Here is a 21859-nt window from a genome sequence, read left to right on the forward strand (position 1 = left end):
CAGAGCATCAGTAGGGCTAATGCAAGGCTGTGTATGACTTCAAGCCTGAAGCCGCAACACCCACTATTTTTCCGCCCACAGCCACAACCAGCATCATTAGTATCTGCACTTGCACAGGAAACCGGCTTCTCCTCCCTGTACACGTGCCCCAGAATAGCACAGAAGTATTGCTACGTGTGTAAGACACTACCATGACACTCCCCCTTGCCTGTGACAGAAGTGTTGCTGCCCAGCTGCTGTCCGGAAATGCTCAATTTACGCAAAGAGAGATCCAGCCAGAGATACACAAAAATGCCTACGTTTGCTTATGCACATGCATAATTTGCTACAACTCGCTGTTTGTAGCCTTATAATGAGCTCCATGTCAGAATCCTGTCCATAGGTGTACTTACACTTGGGGAGAGTATATATAAAATATCAATGGTTTAAATTGAGTACAAATAAAATAAGTATACATTTTAAATTATTCTGCACATTTAACTATTTTACCAAGTGCAAATACAATTATATGCACTTTCTTTTACTTTTTACTGTATTTGTAAAGTGCCTGCAGTCTCTGATTGACAGCAGCTGCTGTTACCCACTAGGAGCACCATACAAGGATTTTTTGATTTCCAAAGATTGGAAGTACAAACACCAGAATGATAGAAAAGTTACATTTCTATATTTGCTGGCATTCACAGAGATATTATAGCAAGCCATGCATTTGCACAGAGGTGGCTGTAGATGGTCCTGCACATGTTTATTTGTGCAGGTCAAATAAATGTTTTTGCTCATAAATGATACTCCACACGTTGTGATATGTTTCAGTTCATAAATGATACTAATCTTACAGTATAATGTGCATGAAATGTCTTCATCATTAACATATGACAAAGGTGGAGTGGAATTTGCTGGCACTAGATTTATAAATGTCAATCTATATAATATTTGTGTAAGGTTTGTCTTGTCTCCAACATACCCCAACAGCTCCCACTGCCAGGGAGATTTGACAGACCTTAGCCTAACAGGAGTCAGAAGGAACGTGCCACCAGGAATGCGGTAAGTATAGGGACGGAAGAGTGGGGGATGCTAGATTGAGCATGGGGTGGTGTTACAGAGCATTGGGGGGGCACATGACTGAGTGTGCGGCAGGAGTTACAGAGCAACGGGGGGGGATAGAGTGGAGGGCAGGGTGGGACAGAGCAACATATGGTCCCCTTTACTACTGTAGTAACTAAATATTATAAATGAGGGGACAGCAATGAAAAGTAATTACAGTTGTCCATTTCATTACTTCTAGATTAGAACTGTAGACAAATAAATACATTTGCTCATAAATGCTCTTCACACCCTATGTTGCAGTTCATAATGATACTAACAGGGGCGTATTAAGAGAGGAGTGGGCCCATATGCAATCTCTGTACAGGGCCCCCTCCTCTCTACATGGTGGGTTCTGCACACATGCGCAGGTCACCAGGGAAATGTCACGGCAGCCATTTTCCCAGGTATTTCCGAACTGCACCATTTTGCTGGTGATTTGTACAGTGCTGCTACTGCCGATGCCTGACTCCTCAGAGGTAAGTATTGAAGAAATGGGTGCAGGGTGTGCGGTGTAGGACCCCCTCCACCCAGTATAGACACACCACTGGATACTAACCTTATAGGGCCTTATTCTGTGTTGGACACACTGCCAATATTTGCGCAAATGATAGATGTCTTTGAACTACACATGCGCCATTGAGATGCATGGCCTCAGAAATGTATTGGGGAGTTCCTGGGCATACCAGGAAATGGCTACTCAGATGCACGGAGTTGCCCTGTCGTATGGGCGTGTTATGAGAGTGTCGCAGGCATGTCCCATAACTGGTTGCAAACTCCAATGCTTAATCACTTACATTAGAGACTCTAATGGAGAATGTGCACCTAGCATGGGACAATTGTTGTGTAAAAAACATATAAAGTGAGCGTCTGAGTCCTTGCACAATAAGGTGCACACTTGTACACCAGGAGCAGGGCTTTTACTAGCATTAAAGTTGCAGACACGACTGCAGCAAAAGAGGCTAAAGCAGAAGCATGCGGCTCACAGTTAGCCCCATAATGTGCATGAGATGCTAGACAATGACAGATCTGTCCACATACACTAAGCCTCAAATCCTGCCAAATAGTTCCATTTGGTGCACCACAGACTTTGCAACTAAGCCGTGCCATGCGTCCTGCACACACTCTTGTACAAAATATGTGGCTTAGTCACATCACTAGTGTGACAAAAGTACAATGCATGGGTAACCTTGACACTGATACTGGCATTACATGCTTCTACTGTGTGCGATGCAGGCGCTATCCTGGGTAAAAAAGCAAAAGATGGGGGACTGAGATCAGTAAGCTGCACCATGCATTGCACCACACATCATTGTGCTTAATCTGTAATTTTATATACTAATTCCTTTACAACAAAAATATTAATCCTTCTGCTCATGTGTTGTCAAGCCACACCCCCTCAATCAGATGGCCACACCTCTTCAGCAGTGCACCACCTCCCTTCAGTTGGCCCCTACCATTGCATTCTCCCCAGGGGCATATCTATAATGGGTGCAAGGTGTGCGCTGCTGATGGGCCCCTGGGTCCAGGGGGGCCCACACCGCACACCCTGCACCCATATAGTTTTATACTTACCTGTCCGTAGTCACCAGTGTGCTGCTCCACAGCAGCGGGCCGGTACTGCAGAGCAACAAAAATCACTATGAAAGTGGAGGCGGCCATTTTCCCAGTGACTGTGTGCATGCGCAGTACTACTGTCCACAGGAAAACGGCGCAGGTGGCATTTTCCCGGAGACCCGCACATGCGCAGTAGATTCTGGCACTAAGTGCTGCACCACCCACCACAGCACCGCACAAAAGAGGAGGGGGCCCGCATTGAGTCTGCACATGGGCCCCCTCCTCTCTTAAAACGCCCCTGATTCTCCCTCTCTTCATGCCCCAGTCTGACAATGATCCTAAGTGCCTACTACAATATACTGTAAGTGACTGTGGATGCAGCTACTGTGTGAATAAGATGTAAAGTTTGGAAAAAAGTACAAAGATCCATGGATCGCTACCCATGGCGGAGCATCTAAAGCTGGAAGCACACGGTACGATCTGCACAACCAACGATATCACTGAATGATTTCCCTTGAACTTTTCTGTAGTGCAGGACAAACAATATTAGGTGTACACACTGAAAGATACCTATGATAGATATCTTTCAGTGAAGTCATCCAGCCACATCTCTGAACACGCAATTCTTGTTGAAATCGTCCAAGTTGGCCTGCATGTACTGTACAGATGACCATAGATATCGTTATCGGCCATGCGGGAACACGCATCCATGGTCCTTCGTTGGTCGTTCACTGCATAAAAATGACCGATATGAATGACTTATCATTGAACGACATTGTTATCGTTCATATCGTTCACAGATATCGTACTGTGTGTACGCACGCTAAGTCACACCATGCTTTTTGAGCTATATAGTGCAAAAAGCATTAGTGTATGAGGACACAACTGTAACATGACAATTTGTAAAGCACAATGGAATTTGTTGGCACTATGCAATTACATGTTAATGAATAATGAAAGCTACAAAATGTAATTACATGTGTCCCTTTTTTAAACCGCCAAGCTTAGAACACACGCTAAACTGGCATTTATAGCAAAGTGGGTGATATAAAGAGGGGTGACATAGATTCAACTTATAACCGTACATTTTACTGTCTATTTTTAAAGTATTATTTGATGCTGATACTTGACCTTAATTGAAAGTAGCAAATCTCAACATGGTAAAAAAAAGAGCACTGTATTTCTGCCAGCAGTCATGGAAAACAATATAACCTATAGTTCATATGTATTGTCTCTAGTAACATACATGGTAAGATCTTTTAAAATGCTTCTGTGTCTGTCTCATTGATCTGTCTTACAAACTCACCTTTAATGTCAGGTCATTTATTTTGAATAACAATAATACAAATCCAGAATATGTGCCATAAATACAGAATATGTGCCATAAATACAGAATATGCGCCATAAATTCAGATTATGCACCATAAATGCAGAATATGCACCAATAATGCAGACTATGTACAATTATTAAACCAATACATGGTTAGAGATGAGTATAATATAACTAGTGTACAATAAAATGCAATAGTCTACCCAAAAGCACGCTTTAGATACTGCATTACACATAAGCTGTCATCCAGCCTGCCCCCTTCTCCAGCAATAGCATGATGAGACGGGATCTCAGGCTCCTCTACTATGAATACATCCAGCCCTTAGTTCTCAGCATCCTCCTTGTGCTCATCCTGAGGCTGCTCTCAGCACACACACAGGTAACAGCAGCTATTGGGTGGAATATGCAGATTGCACTGTGACGTTGGGAACTGAGATCCTGACAGCAGAAATAGGGCAGGCAGCAGCGAATAGCACTTACAGACTCTTATGCTTTGGATTGTGACTGAGCCCTTTAGTGAGATTTCTTTTCTAGCCACACTCAGATCTTTTGAGATAAATAAATAATCTACAGTATTTCACCAAACATTCCCGATTTTTCTTCTATCTCTTGGAGATTATTTTTTTATTAGTACTGTTTTTTTTTTGTTTTTTTTTAACAAAGTAGATCTGACTCTCTTTATTTTGTTTTCTTGGTCCTCTGATATAAAACAGGTAAGTGCATTTTGAATTCTCTCTTATATCTGGGATGGGAAGCGATAGAGGAAGGAATGACTATATCCAGTGTTATGCTGTGTACATGTTACACTGTTATTGTATAGTTCTGTATGTGTGTACAGTATGCCTGTAATGAGAATGTGACAGTCAGCAGATGCAAGGCAGGATGCGTGCTGCTGATGTAAGAATGCAGGGTAAGGGATGCGATGGGGATGTCTGCTCCTTCATTAGTAGGCTGATATTACATGAATGAGATCTCCAGCTGTCTCTCACTGGACCAGAATGAAAGAATCCGCAGGGTTCAGCTGAATGCCTTATGCTTAATACATATTATTGTGTGCTCCACTTCGCTTCAGATTTCTTCTGCTTTCCAATGCGGGAGCAGTACAAGGGGAGAGGTGCAGCCAGTCACCCTGACAGTTTGCATTTCTCAAGATGAGCTTTAGATGTTATCCATCCACGTAGAGTGCATGTGTGTGCAGCTGTCTTACAAGTTCCCATCTACACTAAGCTAAGCAGTAATAAGTGCTCTCTGTCATTGAGACATACTGTACTGTACTGGTGAAATAAACATTGCAGATTAAAGGGGAAAAAAGCGACCTGCGGATGTTAGCTAGGCTTTACGTGAGTGCAGTGTGGCTTGTCTCCATAGGTATGCAAATATTGCTTTTATTAAAAAGTGGATGACTACAGGACATGGCCATTTATCTTCACACATTAGCATGATGAAATCCTCAGTTACAGCGTAACTTGTGATAGATCCTTTTGGGACGGAAGATATCTCATCATAGTAGTGAGTCGTGTGTATAGGGGTCTATGTGTGAACTGTATATAGCTAAAACCTATAAAATAATTTGGGACACACATTTATTCCCTATAAAGTATATTGGATTAAATGCATATGTTTACTTATTATCTAACACGGATACCATGCCGATTACATTCTGCACTCACATGCTTTATTATTTATGTGCATGTTTTTTTATCTAGTGTTTATACTTTTTGGTCCCTTCTTCAGAGTATGTACATTGGTCCCTAAATACTGATTCATATGTTTTATGCTCATAGTATCTACTTTCAAGCACTAGTACATAGTTGTAAGCTTACTACAGTAACTGAAAGTGGTTATAATGTTTTTTAGTTCCAGATGGTTCCTTTAAGCTTTTTATTATTATTATTATTATTATTATTATTATTATTATTATTATTATTATTATTCATATTTTGAACTTTATTTTTGGCAATACTGGCCACAGAATGTCATGGCATTGGTATGAGTGGATGCTAGCATAACCTTATACAAACTTTATTTCATGCAGTAGCTATTGCCCTGGCCTATCCCCACCTCTTAGTTGACTTGTATTTATCCTAGATGCTTATTCTGCAGTTAAACAGGAATAAGTACATGGTGGGTGACCAGATGTATTCATCACATGCACCATTAAATTCTCATTTTTACATGCCATATATTAGCAATTAAGTATTTCAATGAAGCATGTTGACAACCTAGTGCTTTCAGGATCAATGATAGAAATAGAGGAGTCAGAGTACCATGGAATTGTGTCCGATACTATACCACTGAATGAAGCAGGCAGATGTTTCATATTGCTGTGTACTGTCTTTTAAGGCAACAGAATAATGCAAAGTATAACTTGCCCAAGTACAGTACTAGATCATTGTGGATAACTGCGCTTACTGTTTAGTTATGGTTTTGTTCAGAGGGAAAAAAAACAGGAGTTGCACTTACTCCTGCCTATACAGGTATACACAGGTCATATAGTTTCCTTACATCTTCCCCTCTGTGTATTACTAACGTTTCACAAGTGGAGCCATATTTAATTTCCTATTTAAAGCATGACAGAGTCAAGAAATCTTAACATCTTTTTTTAATTTTATCATTTTATTAAGTGAATCAGATCACACTTATATTAAAGTGGGGGTTCCATATGAACTGGGGGGGGGGGGGCATGTGGCACATAATATTACAGTCCACACTGCACCAACAATGAAAAGATCTATAAAGGAATAAAATAACCTATAGTTTGCACTCCACAAAAACTGGTGAATAATGTCAGATTTGCATTATACAAAGATAGCCAATCGCTTTTCAAAAGACAATTCTTGGAAAGTGAAGTAGTGATGTTAGACAAAAGCTGAAATCAAGTTTAATAGGTCTAGGATGTCTATGTGCTTTCACATAAAACTATATGTAATGTATAACAAACTGAATCTCTGATTTTTTCTTTTTTCATTAAACATGCTTTGTATAAGTGACTTTAGTATGAATAACCCTTCCCCCAGTGTCAGCAGAACCGTGTTGTTGGAGCTGTCTGCTTGTTAAGGTGCTGAACATTCCTCCTGTTAGATTGCATTCTATAACTTACCTCTAGGTGGCGCTGTCAGTGTGTATCTAGCTCCAGCCTTGTGTTGCTTGTAATGACACAATTCAAACTTTAAAAAGTTAATGAAAGGCAGATAAAGGACTGAAATTGTTTTAACTTTTCTTCTGCTGTCATACTTCAAGAGATCATTGCTCTGTAGTGTTAAATAAGCAGATCATCTTTACAAATACTAGAAAGGGAACAACAGCACACAACTGTCAAAGGTAAAATAAATGGATAACAGATCCAATTAAAGCAGAGAATGACAGGGAGTAGTGCAGAGCTTCCATATGGCTTCATGAAAAGACATTTATTTTATATTCATGAAACAGTTAACATGCGTTAGAATGCAGCTGTTTTTTTTGTATTTGTAGAAAGTTTTTTTTTCTCTTTTCTTGATGTAACACCAGGACTACTAAAAAGTATTTTCAGATTGGATTTGAGGAGTACATAGTAGATACAATTGTAAGAAATGACGGTGGGTTAAGAGTTTGTTTGCAGATCAATATCTGTTCGGGGTTTGGCAGTTATCACAAGATGCACTTTCCAAAATGTATTTTGAGCATAGTGCAGGACAAAACTGCTCACAAAATATATTGTTAACAGGGAAGGCTCTTGAAGCATAACTAAAGATAATGTACGTTATATTAGAAAAATAAGGCATATTTACATGTTATTTTATAAATAGGTTGTGCAAGAACAAAGGTATATTGTCACTTAGAAAGGTGCTATGATTTATGGTGCATACACACAGTCAGATTTTTCTTCAGATCTGAACGATAACTATTTAAAAAATCGTTCAATCGTTCATATCTGAAGGAAAATCTGACATTTCTGACATGTCTGAACGATGAACGATCCACGTTCCCGATGGTCAGATAACGATATAACGATGTGTTTGCAGTCAGATTTGGACAATTCCATTCATTTTAATGCAGTCAAAATCGTTCATAGTCCAAATCGTTCAAATCGTTCAAATCATTCATCAGATCGTTCAATCGTTCATCTGACACATCTGACAAATCTGACCGTGTGTATGCTCCATAAGGTATATTAAATAATATTGTCACAAGAGTAATCAAGCGCTCGAGGTATATCCATATGGATGGGTATCTAAAGTATAAATAAAAACTTTCAAAATTGATTCTATTATGTCAACAAATGTTGCTCAGTTTCTTCCTTTAATAATGTTTTGCTAGTTTAACAGTATTTCAGGTGCTGATGTTTAAATATATATTAAAAATAATTTCAGGATGAGTAGTAAGATGTTTCAAAAGTGAACACTATATGTCCATAGGTTCATTGACACAATATGTCATCCGTCATGGCAAAGTAACTGGGGTCATTCTGGTCACTTTCAAGATGGCATATGTAATATTTTCAAAACTATCAGCTGTGATAACCTTAGATGGCTGTTCTATAATGTACTCAATATATTTTAATATATGTCATGAAAAAAAAACACTGAACATTTTTGACTGGAGATACGTCTAAAATAAAATATCTTCTAATTATTTGTTGTATCGCTCCCTTGCCTTTTCTTATTTTCTCCCATAATACCTAGTACTTCCAGTGCAATCAATAAACTTCCTTTGTAGTTTGGATAATCTGAACTGAAGGATAAATATTAACAAGCCAAGAAAACTCTGTAGTAATACTGAACATTAAGTAATTTCTTACATAAACACATAATTATACAATACAAAAAGAACATAGGTGCTACAGACCATTATATGTGGCAACGTGCAACACAATGCAAGCATATGCTTTCTTGTGTAAAGTCTTCAAATATGTAAATCTTTAGAAGTTACAATATTTGAGAATAAATACATTTACAGTTATTTAACATACTGTACATTATGTCATTGTTGTTAAATGTAAAAGGCCAGTACATTTTTTTTATATTTCAGTGTGTATATGAAATAATTTTAATAGCTGGCAAAGTGACTGCTATGCTTTTAGTTTTTATAATTTATTTAAGGATAAAACAAACAAGATACTATTTAAGTTAAACATGCTTGATTAGAAAAAAAACACAGAAATATTTGTATACTCTGGAGGAAACAGCAGCAGAAGTACTGCAGGCTGTAATTAGACATGTTGAAAGCGCATATTTAACTGTTTGAGCTAGGCGGTTAAACATCTAGCCAAAATTATTGTGTCTGGTTTTTTATGTAGTTGAGAATACAGATAGTGCTGTGCGCTGATTTACCATTAAACGCATAGATAAGGGATATACAATCTATCATTCTTTAGCTATTGTAGAATTGTATATCATCCAGTTGGAGGCTTGTAGTGCAGAAGCTGAGAATGGGTCTGAATTAGAGTTGTACGCAAATGCCGCTGCTGCATATGTGTACAGAGGATATGCGAAAATATGCTAATGTTGCAGATGCCAGGATTTGTATTGAGACACCCACAGACGCCATCACAAAACCAAGCAACTCCATATTAATACGCAGATCCTTTGTTATTTGGCCTCCCTAGTGACTCCATGGAACTGAGTATAGACTGCAGATTCAGGCAGCTACACGCCCCAAAAATGGTGGAGACAGGCCTGTGTTTTTAGCAGCACACCCTGTTACCTCCCTCAAATGGCCCTTAACTGTCAATCACTCTGTGAATAAAAAGTCACTGCTTGGGACTGCGGTAATGGCCTTCGACGCATGTGCAGATGGCTGATAATCGCTCGACTGTAAATACGTCAACATAGAGTACAAATCTGAATCAGCCCCAATGTTCACATTACTGCAAAACACATTAATAAAATGACCTTGTTTATGGAGACATATATTTTTAGTGAAAATACCCCAAACCTAAGGTTTCTCTGTATCAAGGAACTACTAATATAACCAAACATATTTATTTCAAGAATTCATTGGTTTAAATCTTAAAAATCTAAATAAAAGTAAATTATGCATAAGAAAGTATGTTTCTTATGCACCAGATTTCCTATGCTTTGAAGATTCGTCCATCGATGTACAGTCTCTACTATTTAGGACTGCGCACCTATTTGATGTAAGTGTCTCTCTCCGGAACCTCAGTGTTATTATACTGCAGCTGCGTAGCAGCAGCAGTCTGATCGCTAGGAGGAAGAGAGAGATGTAAGTGAAAACTTGGCACCTGCCGCTTATCCATACGCTTGCTTTGCTAGTCGTTATCAGCATCATCATCATCAGGGCACACTTGCACTAGCCTATGCTTACAAGGTGCGAAATATCTGTCTGTAAACAAGTGTATTTATGCTTCCATCCAACTGCATAGCTTCTACTTCCAAAACATGGCCTCTCTGATCTTATATATTGGCAACATAAGTGAGGAACTCCAAAAAATATAGTGGGATCTCCATTTCATTATAAATGTTTTTTACATGTGACACTTTCTAGTAAAAAAGCAAGTGTGTACTATATAGAGTAATGACTACTTATTCCTGTAAAATATTATATTATGTTATAATCTCTACAGGTCCATGAGTTGTATAAAATGTATATAGCCATGGACATCATTGGTCACTTGTACTTAATAGTAAGGGGTTGCATTATCCCAAATAATAATAATAATTATTATTATTATTATTATTATTATTCCTAACTGCTACTGTACTTCTCTGTTTTATTTTATTATTGTTATTAAAACTCGAAGAAGAAAAAATATATATGTTTAAAAAACATATGCAAATAATTGCACTCACTTTACACATACTTAGTGGAACTATAACAATATACATAGGCTAAAAGCAACAAAATATAAAATCTCAGTACCGAGTGGAATGTGTATTTACAATGTAGATTCACAATTTATGGCACAACTATATTTCTTACTGAAAAAAATAACAATGCAAGATGTACTGTGAAAATACGTATATTCAAATATTGGCCAAGCTCACAACAATATTTTTTGTGAGGGGCTGTGAAAATCATTCCTCAAATTATTTGTATTTAATGATGATGCTCCAAGCTGTTCCTTTTAATGTAAAAGCTCATGTAGAAAGGTAAACAAAGGTGGTTTGCTGCTGATTTCAATAGATATTCCTCTGTGCTGGGGAATGCAGATTCTGTTTATACAGCAGAGTACAGGGGGTTTGTGCCTTTATCAGGAAAAAAGTGCTTATTAATCATTATATTGTTTTTGTTCATGATCTTTAAGCCAAGCTCAATATTAGAGGGACATGTTTGTTTATATGTTATAACTACAGACTTGGAGAAACACTTTATCCAAAATCAATTGACTTAAGAAATACATTTTGGGTTTGACGTACTGGGTTTCAATACAATTTTCTGGTGCCATGTCTTTCAAAGCATACTTGAGAATAAGGCATGGGGCTTATCGAAATGCATACATAGCTGCAGGGTAATACAGATGACCTGAAGAAAGCAGACAGATTGAGTTTACAGTGCATGATCTATATAATGCACTTTTAAAATGATGAAGTCTTATGATTCTATATTTGTTCTCCGCAGACTGTTTGTAATGAAGTCAAGGAGCTTGTGGCTGTTTCTGCTGTTGCTCAGGGTCGTTCCGTCGGCCACATGGGGATGGATGGATTCAGATGGGAGCAGAAGGTTAAATTCCGCTACGGGGAGGTTACAACTGGAGGTAAATCATCTATTGAAATTCAGTTCACCCCAGGCATTCATAATATGAACCCAAGTTAAACTATAGACTGAAATATTCTGTTAAAAAAATTGTTGTTTTCTCAGCACAGTAAACTTGGCTTTTTTAATGCAATGGATAGACAGGCACTTGATGAATTCAGATAATTATGAATGTACAGTATGATAGCTGATTAAACTATTGCGAGATTCAGTTGAAATGAAGAATAACATGTAATTTACTAAAACAAAAAAAGGTAAAGCTTTGCACCGATTTATCCAAACATTCCTGAAAATATTCTCATATCGTCTATGTTATGAATTAATATCTGGTTGTCACACATTCATTTTTTTCATGTGATTAATATATATTTTATGAGTAGGAACAAATAATATTTATTTTATGTTAGGCGACATAATCATTTTCTACAGTTATTGTTTCTGAATGTTATTGTTTCTGTAGGCTATGCAAAAGTCTAATTATCTTTTGCTGGTACCACTGAGCAGGCATCCTTTTCTTTAAGAGTATGGCTGCCAAAATCCCTTTAGGTCTGTGTTATGTTGCTGTTCTCTATTTATGTAAAGCTAATATTGCATGAAAAGGAAGACAAATGCCTTGGCCTAGGGATTGCGAGCTGCATATATTATGTCTGGGAATGCTATGTCCAAAAGTCAACATGAATCTCTGCAACTTTGAGTGTTTCAGAGATAGTTTATGGTGAACGAGAATAATATTGTATGCATATGTTAAGAACAATTAATGGTGTGTGATGACTATAGAATGTTACAGCAAGCCTTTAGGGGTCAGTCGTGTCGCTCAGCAGTGTCACAAATTGTATTGGCTAGGGCAGTGGCAGCAGCAATAATGTTGGAAGGAAACATGATTTCAGTTTGAATTTAACTCTACTGGAATATTTGTCAGGATCCATTTAAGTTATTATTGTATCCATTGGTTACAGATCACACATTGCTTTGAATTTCTAACAGACTTCTTTATATTTTTGATTTTTTTTTTTACTGAAAAAACAAGTTTCTCTGCATTTGTCTATTGTACAGTAAATTACTACTATATTGCTTACAATACAATGCAAGTACTACACACTTTAAACTTCCACAATTCGAAATCTTAGCTGGGTGGAAAATTAATATACTGCCTCAAATTCTTGACACTGCAGTAAAAAGTATTTTTAGTTGGCCAAAGATTTTAGCTACAATACCTACTTTTGTATGGTGAGGATACTCCAAGCTATTATGTAGCAGTATAAGTTACTGTATAATAAATTGTTTAATAAGGGTCGTATATACTGCACACTGATCTCAGCATTCTAAACATGCATAAGATACCATGAGGCCTTAATCATCACTGCCTTGTACTGTAGTTAAGTTTCTTTTATAAAAAAAATACTTGGTTGGATCTGTGTTTTTTATATGCATTGATCACCTCGGTGACTTCTTACAGTATATATGATTTACATTATAAATTCCAATTTCTCATACATAGTTTACAAACTGTGCCTGTATTTTTTTAGACATGCATGCCACTGTTATTACAGCATATGCTCTGCATGTTGTGGGGAGAGGATGTCTCCTATTTAATTCTATCGAAAACCACAAGAACATCTGACAGGTTAGGAATACAATTGTGTTTCTGAAGAATTGTGGCATTCAAAAGCACCCTCCAATCTCAGCCTTAGAGCTGTGTAATACAACATACTGTATAATAAATTAAAAACCTGGCATTCTTAAGGCATTCAATATTCTATATATTGTGAAGGTGTTTAGCCAGTCACATACAGTACAGTAGGAGTGTTTCAGAGAGCATCGACTGAAACTGATGTACACAGCATTGCTTCTGCAGTGTCTTCATAATAATAGTGTCCCATGTTTCCCTTTCAATGTAATGCCAAACTCCAGGAGTCTTAATTACCTTCAGAAAGCCAAGGTTTTCTGTTTGTGTGATGGCAGTGACCCACAGCCAGAGCCATGGGTAGACATGCTCCTGTTTGTTTGATTGTCTGACAGTGTAAGATCTAATTGCTTCAAAACCTTACATCATGAACTCAACATCTTACAGTTCATTTTATCTTTGTAGTTTTCCTTTAAATGATGCTCATACTTATATGCACAGCAGAGTCCTCCAATAATATTATGGGTTTTGCTTTAAATAAATATGTTCACAATTGCTTATTGTACCAATAATAGACATATATTTACTGCATTGTTTGCCTATCTATTAAACTTCAATTATCATTTCTATTAATGTATAGCAACGTAATTGATATGCTTAAAGTGTTGCATAATTTTATGACTTGTATAACTGTAATAAACAGAAGATTTTAGGGCACTTTGCACAGCAATTTAAATGTGCTTGTAATGCAGGCACTGTTTTGAATATGTTGAGCTTGGGTGTGAAATTGGGCCCAGAGACATTTTAAAACCTAGCAAAGACCAGACACACATAAAACATCACCAGTCAGTGTTAGTATATATATAACATGACAAAACAAAAATATGCCATTTACCAAAACCAAAACCGTCATAAAGCTGGGTACACACTAGATGATATGTTGTCCAATCCCGCGGACCGGAGTGACATATCGGGTACATCGTCTAGTTGTATCAATGATATGCGAACTCCCATGGGTCGCTAGTGACATCGCCCATTGGCCCTACTGCAGGGCTGACGAGGGATGTTGCTAACAATGCTATGCTGCAGAAGAGCATGACATGTACCTCCCCCTAGTCAGATAGTCAGACCCAGCATTGGCTAGCGTGTATGCACTCAGATTTTAAATCACTGTCGTAAGTTGGTTCAGTTTCAGATTTGGATATGGACTTCTTTAAAAATTAAAAAAAACCTGCTAAAATCATGTAATTTGGACCTATTTTGTTCTTAAACATCAATAACATTAATTTCCCGTCCTTTCCAGTAAATTTTGTCCATCTTACGGCACCTGAAATCACGAGGGAGGGACTTAGATGCAGTACAAAATACGCAAGATGCAGTTCTTGGATCCGAGTTCTGAACTTGCAAGAAGACCCAAGTTGGGACTCTGTTCTATTCTGAACCCCCAAAGTTACCCCAGCTAGGACTCAGTTTGACTCGGAACCCCAAATTTTGGGTGTGTTTGGTTTTCAGGAAAACCAAACTGGTCATCTCTAAAATAAACCCAACAAAGCATAGGACAAACATATGCTGCCGTTAAGTTTTAAAAATTATTAAGAAAATGAAACCAAGCAAAAAAAAAAACAACAGCACACTTTTGGCAGACTAGATAGACAAGTAAGTCACTTTCTGCCATCTCACAAAGTTTCTATGTTTATAAGCTGATTGTCCTAAAAATCTAAATAATACAAAAACAATGTGTATAGCATATTATCAATTGCTTTAAGAGACCTTATCAGCTATGATCTACAGTACTTGCAGAATGAAAGTCTCCATGTAGAACAGAGTGATCCACAGACAGAAAAAACAACCTGCTAGTGTTGTGGTTGCAGATCGAAATTGGAGTTCAATTTAGAATTCATCACTTCAATCCAATGATATCACTTGGGCCCCATAGAATCTGCCTCACTTCTAGTCCCATTATCATAGGTCTTCTCAACAAGAAAGTTTCCAGCTGACTGGATGGACTGTTCCTTATTTGTCTCCCCAATTCGTTCTGATTTATTGCATTTGTGTATTTAGATTTTCTCAATGTAAACTTGCTATCATTGTGACATCTTAAAAGGTTATGTTTCACTCTCTTTCCAAGTATATATAATTATACAAATTACAAAGCAAAAATATATTGTTCTGTATGTTTTCCTTTATATTAGATAATGGTTGTGATACTACATATATTTTAGATGCAGAATCGGCTATTAAAATGTATTTTATATGAATTGTATTGTGAATTCAGGAATGATGTATATGCTGACAAATTGTAATGAATGAGCTAGGAATAAGCTACAGAGATGTAGAAAGGTCATGTCTAATCTCAGTCATCTTGTTAGAATATTAAGTGACGTAAAGGGAAAAGATGTGATATCTGAGAAATAAACCGTGTTTTTGCCTATGTGAATAGATACACTGAAATATGTGAAATGCATTTTAATAGCACTGGGAGGTTGAAGAGGAAGCCAATTACAACATTAAGTTTATATAAAACCAGCCTCTTTTATATTGCTTGCAATGCAGCTTCTGGTAATAGACATGTATAATTCAATTCAACATAAGATTTTCACTATTCAGATCATTTGTAGGTTTATAATGTGAGATTTTGTTATTGTGTGGCATTCTCAGAGGTATAAACAGTATGATAATTACTTACTACAATCCTGCTGTAAGTAGATGTTTTATATGTATGTAATTTTTTCATTTATTATTAAATTATTTCTAAAAACAAAAAATGCATCTTACTAGTCTTGCAATTGAAAAGTTGCTTCAATAGACCTAATAAACATGATGGAGCAATTAGAGATATGTTTCTGTTGACATTTTTTTTAAGGAATGGAGTTCCCTTTAAAGAGTTTGGAAATTAAAAAATATATATATTACAGTATGTGGTTGTTTGGATATTACTGGACTTAAAGGAACTCAGAATGTATATATGTTTGTAGTGTACTGTATTTTCCTTTGTATTTGCCTAATTCTAAGGTTTAAATGTATAAAAAAAAGTGTGCAAGACCAGGAACCTAGTGACTGTATTGTTAGCGTGCTTGCAGAGCTCACCATTCAAATGTCACTTGTCGTTACCATAATCCTTCCTGTGCTCGCCTGTCAACCTTAATCAGTTTGCTCAACAATAGCTTCTGACCTTTGACTTTGTAGCAAGGCATTATTAACATAGTTATTAGTAATTAAAAATAATATTAATAATGATTATAATTTGTGTATAAAGTGCCAGCATATAATGCACCACTGTATATTGAAATGGTGATAAAACAAATAAATAACATAGAGACATGAAGCAGAAGTTCAAGATGAGCTTATAATATACAGTAAGTGTTATATGGAACATTTGATACAAAAGGTAGTGGTAGTGAAGTTATAATTGTAGCTGCTGGTTGTAAAAGTGCATTTAACTACAGAAAGGCAGAAGTGTTATCAGCCACCAATATTAAAGCTGCCATGGGAGATTAGCATTTCTATGCAGTTACCAATGGTGTGGTACAGTCAGAAAGAGGAGTGACAAAGTGAGGTGATGATGTGAAAGATTAACCAGTCAGTCTAGCAATACTTAGACAGTCAGCTGGTGGCAACCATGACTGTTCTTCGCTATGTCTTACAACCAGGGGCATATCCAAAATGTTGTGGGCCCCATAGCAACATTTGAAGGGCCCCCAGTTAATTGTATGCCCCATAGTAGTGTCCTAGTTCATTTTATGCCCCAAAGTATTGCCCTAGTTCATTTTATGCCCCATACTAGTGACCTGGTTCAATTTATGTCAAAGTTCACATTACACCCATAGTGCCCCCAATTTATTTTATGCCACATTGTAGTGCCACCATTTCACAATATGCCACATCGTAGTGCTGCCAGTACAAATTATGCCAAAATGTGACCCTACTTCACATTATGCCACACAGTGTCCACAGTACATATTATGCCACATTGTACTGTCATATTCATATTATGCCACATTGCTCACTATGTGCAATTCTGGGAACTTGGTAGGCAACTATATAACCTTTGTACTAGGCCCCCTAAGCCTCTGGACCCCATAGCAACAGCACCCCCTGCACCCAATATAGCTATGCCCATGATTACAACCCTGTTTACACTTACTTGGATATTTAATAAATGGAAAGTTTTATTGAAATTTTCCAAACAATATTACAAAGTGGGCAGCATTCAGCTTAAACACAAAGAATTAATCATCCAACTGAAACCATATACTATGTGTGGCAGTTTGAAAACCTTTAAATCAACTATGGTTTTGACAAAATCACAGGCCATTCAAGGCAAATTGCATAGTAAAACTAAATGGAAAACATCCAGTTTTAATAAAAACATTTTCAACAGGAGTATTAGATACATATATTGGTGTACAATGTCTCTTGGTATACAATTGCAAATTAAATTGAATTCAAGTAAACCAGACAATGCTGAGTATTGCCAAAGAAAAAAAATAAAATATATATATATATATATATATATATATATATATATATATACATATATGAAAAACAATGTCCAGGCAGCACTCGGAGACTAGTGAAAATAATACCCTCACCAGAGGAATTTTATTGGTGGGTCAACGTTTCGGGGTATTGTACCCCTTCCTCAGGACAACATAGTTACTATGTTGTCCTGAGGAAGGGGTATAATAAGAGGCCTCTTACTGAAACTGGTGATACACTGCGTAGCCTGCTTTGAAATGAGCTGGTGTTTCTGAGATGCTGCTACTGGTGATGCTGCTGTTGTTGCTGCATAAGGCGATACATCTACCCAGTGGGCTGTCACAGTCATATAGTCCTTAGTCTGCCCTGTTCTACTTGTCCATGGTTAAGTGGACATTGGATACAGCCGCATTTTTTATGACACTGAGGACACTTTTTCTGACGTCACTGTACATTCTCAGTATCGCCTGCCTAGTGAAGTGGAATATAGATGGGATTTGGTACCGGGGACACACTACCTCCATCAATTGTCTAAATCCCACTAATGGTGGATATCGGACGCACGTCTAACACCAACATAGCTGTCAAGGCCTCAGTTGTCCACTTTACTTTAGGATGACTGCTGTCGTACTTCATCCTCCTCGCTAAGGACTGTTGGAGGGTCAGTTGCTTAGTAAAAGAAGTAGTGGTGTTCCTACTTCCTCTCTGGGATGATGAACCTCGCAGCGGCAGCGGCTGGCGTAGCAATTCAGGATCCTCCTGAGGAATCCCAGATAGGAGAGTCAATCATGCCAGTGACATGGCCTGCAGGACTACTTCCGATCCTGACTAAGGAGGAAATCGACGAGGAGGGAGTTGACGGTGTGGTTTGCAGGCGCTTGAAAAAGGGATTTAGGTGTCCCTGGGCTGCTTACGGTCTTAGCCACAGTTTCTGAACTTGACAGTAACTTTTTATGAACACACTGCAGGTGATGTATAAGGGAGGATGTTCCTAGGTGGTTATTGTCCCTACCCCTACTTATTTCCCCTTTACATATGGTACATATGGCAAGACAGTTGTTGTCCGGATTTGGATAGAAATATTTCCAGACCAAAGAGGTGGAATGTTTGGTCTTCTGCCCAGGCATGACTGTGATGGGCTTTATTCATCCCATGGACAACAACTGTCTCCCACGATGCCTGATTTAAACAAACCACCTCACCATCAGAATCCTCCTCGTCAACTTTCTCCTCAGCGCCGGTTACACCAATATCCTCATCCTGTTGTACTTCAACAGTGACATCTTCAATTTAAATATCAGCAAGTGGACTGTGGCTGCCCCTTCCAGAACTTGCAGAGGGTGTGCAAATGGTGGAAGGAGCCACCTCTTCCTGTCCAGTGTTGGGAAGGTCAGGCATCGCAACCATTGCCACACTTGGACTCTCCATGGGGAGTTGTGATATCTTCTTAGAATGTACAGTTCTTCGCTGTGCTTTTGCCAGCTTAACTCATTTGATTTTTGTAGCAGGAGGAGTGCTTCCATCGTAATGTGAAGCTGAACCACTTGTCATGAACATAGGGGAGGACCTTAGCCGTTCCTTGCCACTCCGTGTAGTAAATGGCATATCGGCAAGTTTACGTTTCTCCTCAGATGATTTAAATTTATTTTTTAAGGTAATTTTCATGAAATTTGTGATTTTATATGCCCTCTACTATGATATTGGGCATCAGCCTTGGCAGACGTTGATGGCATGTTATCGTCTATGTCATGACTAATGGCAGCAGCTTCAGCACTAGGAGGAAGTGGTTCTTGATCTTTCCCTATTTTTTTTTTTTCAAGTACTTTTGGGGTTACACCACCCTTCAACAGACGAGCCAGCCAGCCCTTTACTTATGACACAGGCGCACGCTTGACGCTACTTTGTTGATGCACATGCGGCTACAGCGCACACAAGTCACACACAGAAAAATATTTTTTTATTTTTTTTGGAGCGCACTTTGGGGGTTACACCACCCTTCAACAGACGAGCCAGCCAGCCCTTTACTTATGACACAGGCGCACGCTTGGCGCTACTTTGTTGATGCACATGCGGCTACAGCGCACACAAGTCACAAACACAGCCGGAGTGAAAAATGGCGCCGATGTGGAACCTTTTATTGAATCCAAAACCCACGAGAATCCGACAGCGGGATGATGACGTTTTGCCTCGATTTCAGATCCTAGTCATGCGGGAAAACTCAAACCTGATTCGGATCCGGCTCTGATCGGGGGGGTTCGGATTTCAGAAATCCGAACCCGCTCATCCCTAGTATATACTGATTTTATATACGTAAATGTGTTTGATAATTTCTAATTAGTATATCTTTTGTATATCTTTTATTTGAATTAAAATATCTTTATATAAAAAGACAAATTTAATCAACTGTTATATCTATGAAGTTTATATCCTGCCTGTATTATAAAAGTAGTAGTCTAATTTGCATTCTGCAGAATATAACAAAATTTGAATTTCAATTTGGCTTTACTATCAGTTTCTCTGATTGTCGGCTAATAGCGGGGGGCGGGCCGGCTATTGGGGGCGGGGCGGCCATTTTGTGTCACACTGGGGGCGGAGCCGGGAGCCGGCCACACGATTGCGTCATTGTGACTCCGCCCCCTCTTCACAATGCCATGATTTTCGGAATTGTGCAGCAGGGGGCGGGGCCACAATGACGCGATTCTGCGTGAATCGAGTCACTGGGCCCACGCTGCGGGTATTTCTGTTTTTTTCAGGAGGGAGGTGGGGAGGGTCGGAGGCTTCCGGGAGGCTTGCCTGCCTTTCCGGGGGGCCGGGAGCGGCACCCGAAAATTGGGAGGCTCCCGGCCAAATCGGGAGGGCAGGCAAGTCTGATTCAGAGTGATGTGAATAGTGTCAGGAAAGAGTTCCCGGAGCTATTCAATTGACCCCATTGGGAGATGCCGGTTACTGCGACTAAACATTCTTCAAATTAAGTGTCGACCACGATGCTGTTAGCACCATGCAAACAGCCGGAAAACAGCATCACGGCCGATACTTAAGTTGGATTTCTGCTCACACCACAGGACGGTTGCAAGCAGATATCCTCTAGTCGGACTTGAATTGAATCGCCCCCAATGTGAGGAATTTACACTGTAAATTTATATTTTTAAATAAAAGTATGTAGCTTTTATTTTAAAGTGAAATTGTCTTCTTAAATTTACGTATTCGTGTGAAATAGTAAGTTACAAGATCCTTACTGCCAGTGATTATATCTACAGTAAATGACAGGGAGAAGACGCATTCAGATTCAGACGCATTCTGAACAACTCATATCATTGTAGCTTTCAACACAGAAATTAAAGTATAATGATAATAGTTTCTTATACTTTGTTGTTATAAACCAAATTGAAATATACACATCTTTATGGAATCTATAAATACACAAGGGTAGTTTTATATGAGGGTAACAGTTTACATTGTCATTTTTTCTTTAAACAGTCCTTTTGGGCTCCAAAATCAATTTCATATTTAAAATTGCTTTCAAAGCTTATTCTTACAGCCATGTCACATGGAGACTTTAGAATTCTGCAGTTTTCTGACCACAAAACCATGGCGTCCTAAAGCAATTATTCGCTCAGATGGCGTATCAGCCTATCATGAAAGTGCTTGGGGAAACGCTGCAGTATTCCACTGTAACACTAAAGTGATTCAGCTGTCAGAGCACATGCAGACAGTGTAATAGTGTGGCAGGTGAACAGCGTCCCCATTCGCTTTCACGATACACTGACTAAGCGTATCATTGCTTTAGAACTCTGTGACTTCCTGGCCAGAAATTGCAGCAATCTAAAGTGGGCACCTCAGATTGCCCTTAGGCCAATGTCATATAGGACATTAATTATAATCTGCCTTTCCCTCTTCATTTGTGTCTATGTAAAGCCACAAAGCATTCATACGGTGCTGGAAAATAATCAGAGAGGAACGAAGAGAGAAACAGAGGGAGGAATGTGTACAGTTCATAGTTATAAATTACTGATACTTAATCTTCATTTTGTTACTCACAAAACATAGAGCTGTTCTGCATAGCTCTATACTGCCTAACCTCTTTTCCTCTTTAGTAT

General features: G+C 38.4%; 1 protein-coding gene across 1 annotated transcript in view; it reads left to right on the forward strand.

Moving 5' to 3' along the window:
- The first annotated feature begins 4602 nt into the window (after nt 1-4602).
- Nucleotides 4603-21859, forward strand: part of FSTL4 (follistatin like 4) — a 1116563-nt gene continuing 1099306 nt past the window's right edge. The window contains exons 1-2 of the mRNA XM_088451183.1: nt 4603-4680; nt 11525-11660. Coding sequence (XP_088307309.1) covers nt 11535-11660 — 126 coding nt within the window. The 5' untranslated portion in view covers nt 4603-4680; nt 11525-11534. The remainder of the gene's footprint in view (nt 4681-11524; nt 11661-21859) is intronic.

Source organism: Taudactylus pleione, unplaced genomic scaffold (assembly GCF_031769625.1).
Source record: "Taudactylus pleione unplaced genomic scaffold, aTauple2 ptg000025l, whole genome shotgun sequence".
Classification (NCBI taxonomy): Eukaryota; Metazoa; Chordata; class Amphibia; order Anura; family Myobatrachidae; genus Taudactylus; species Taudactylus pleione.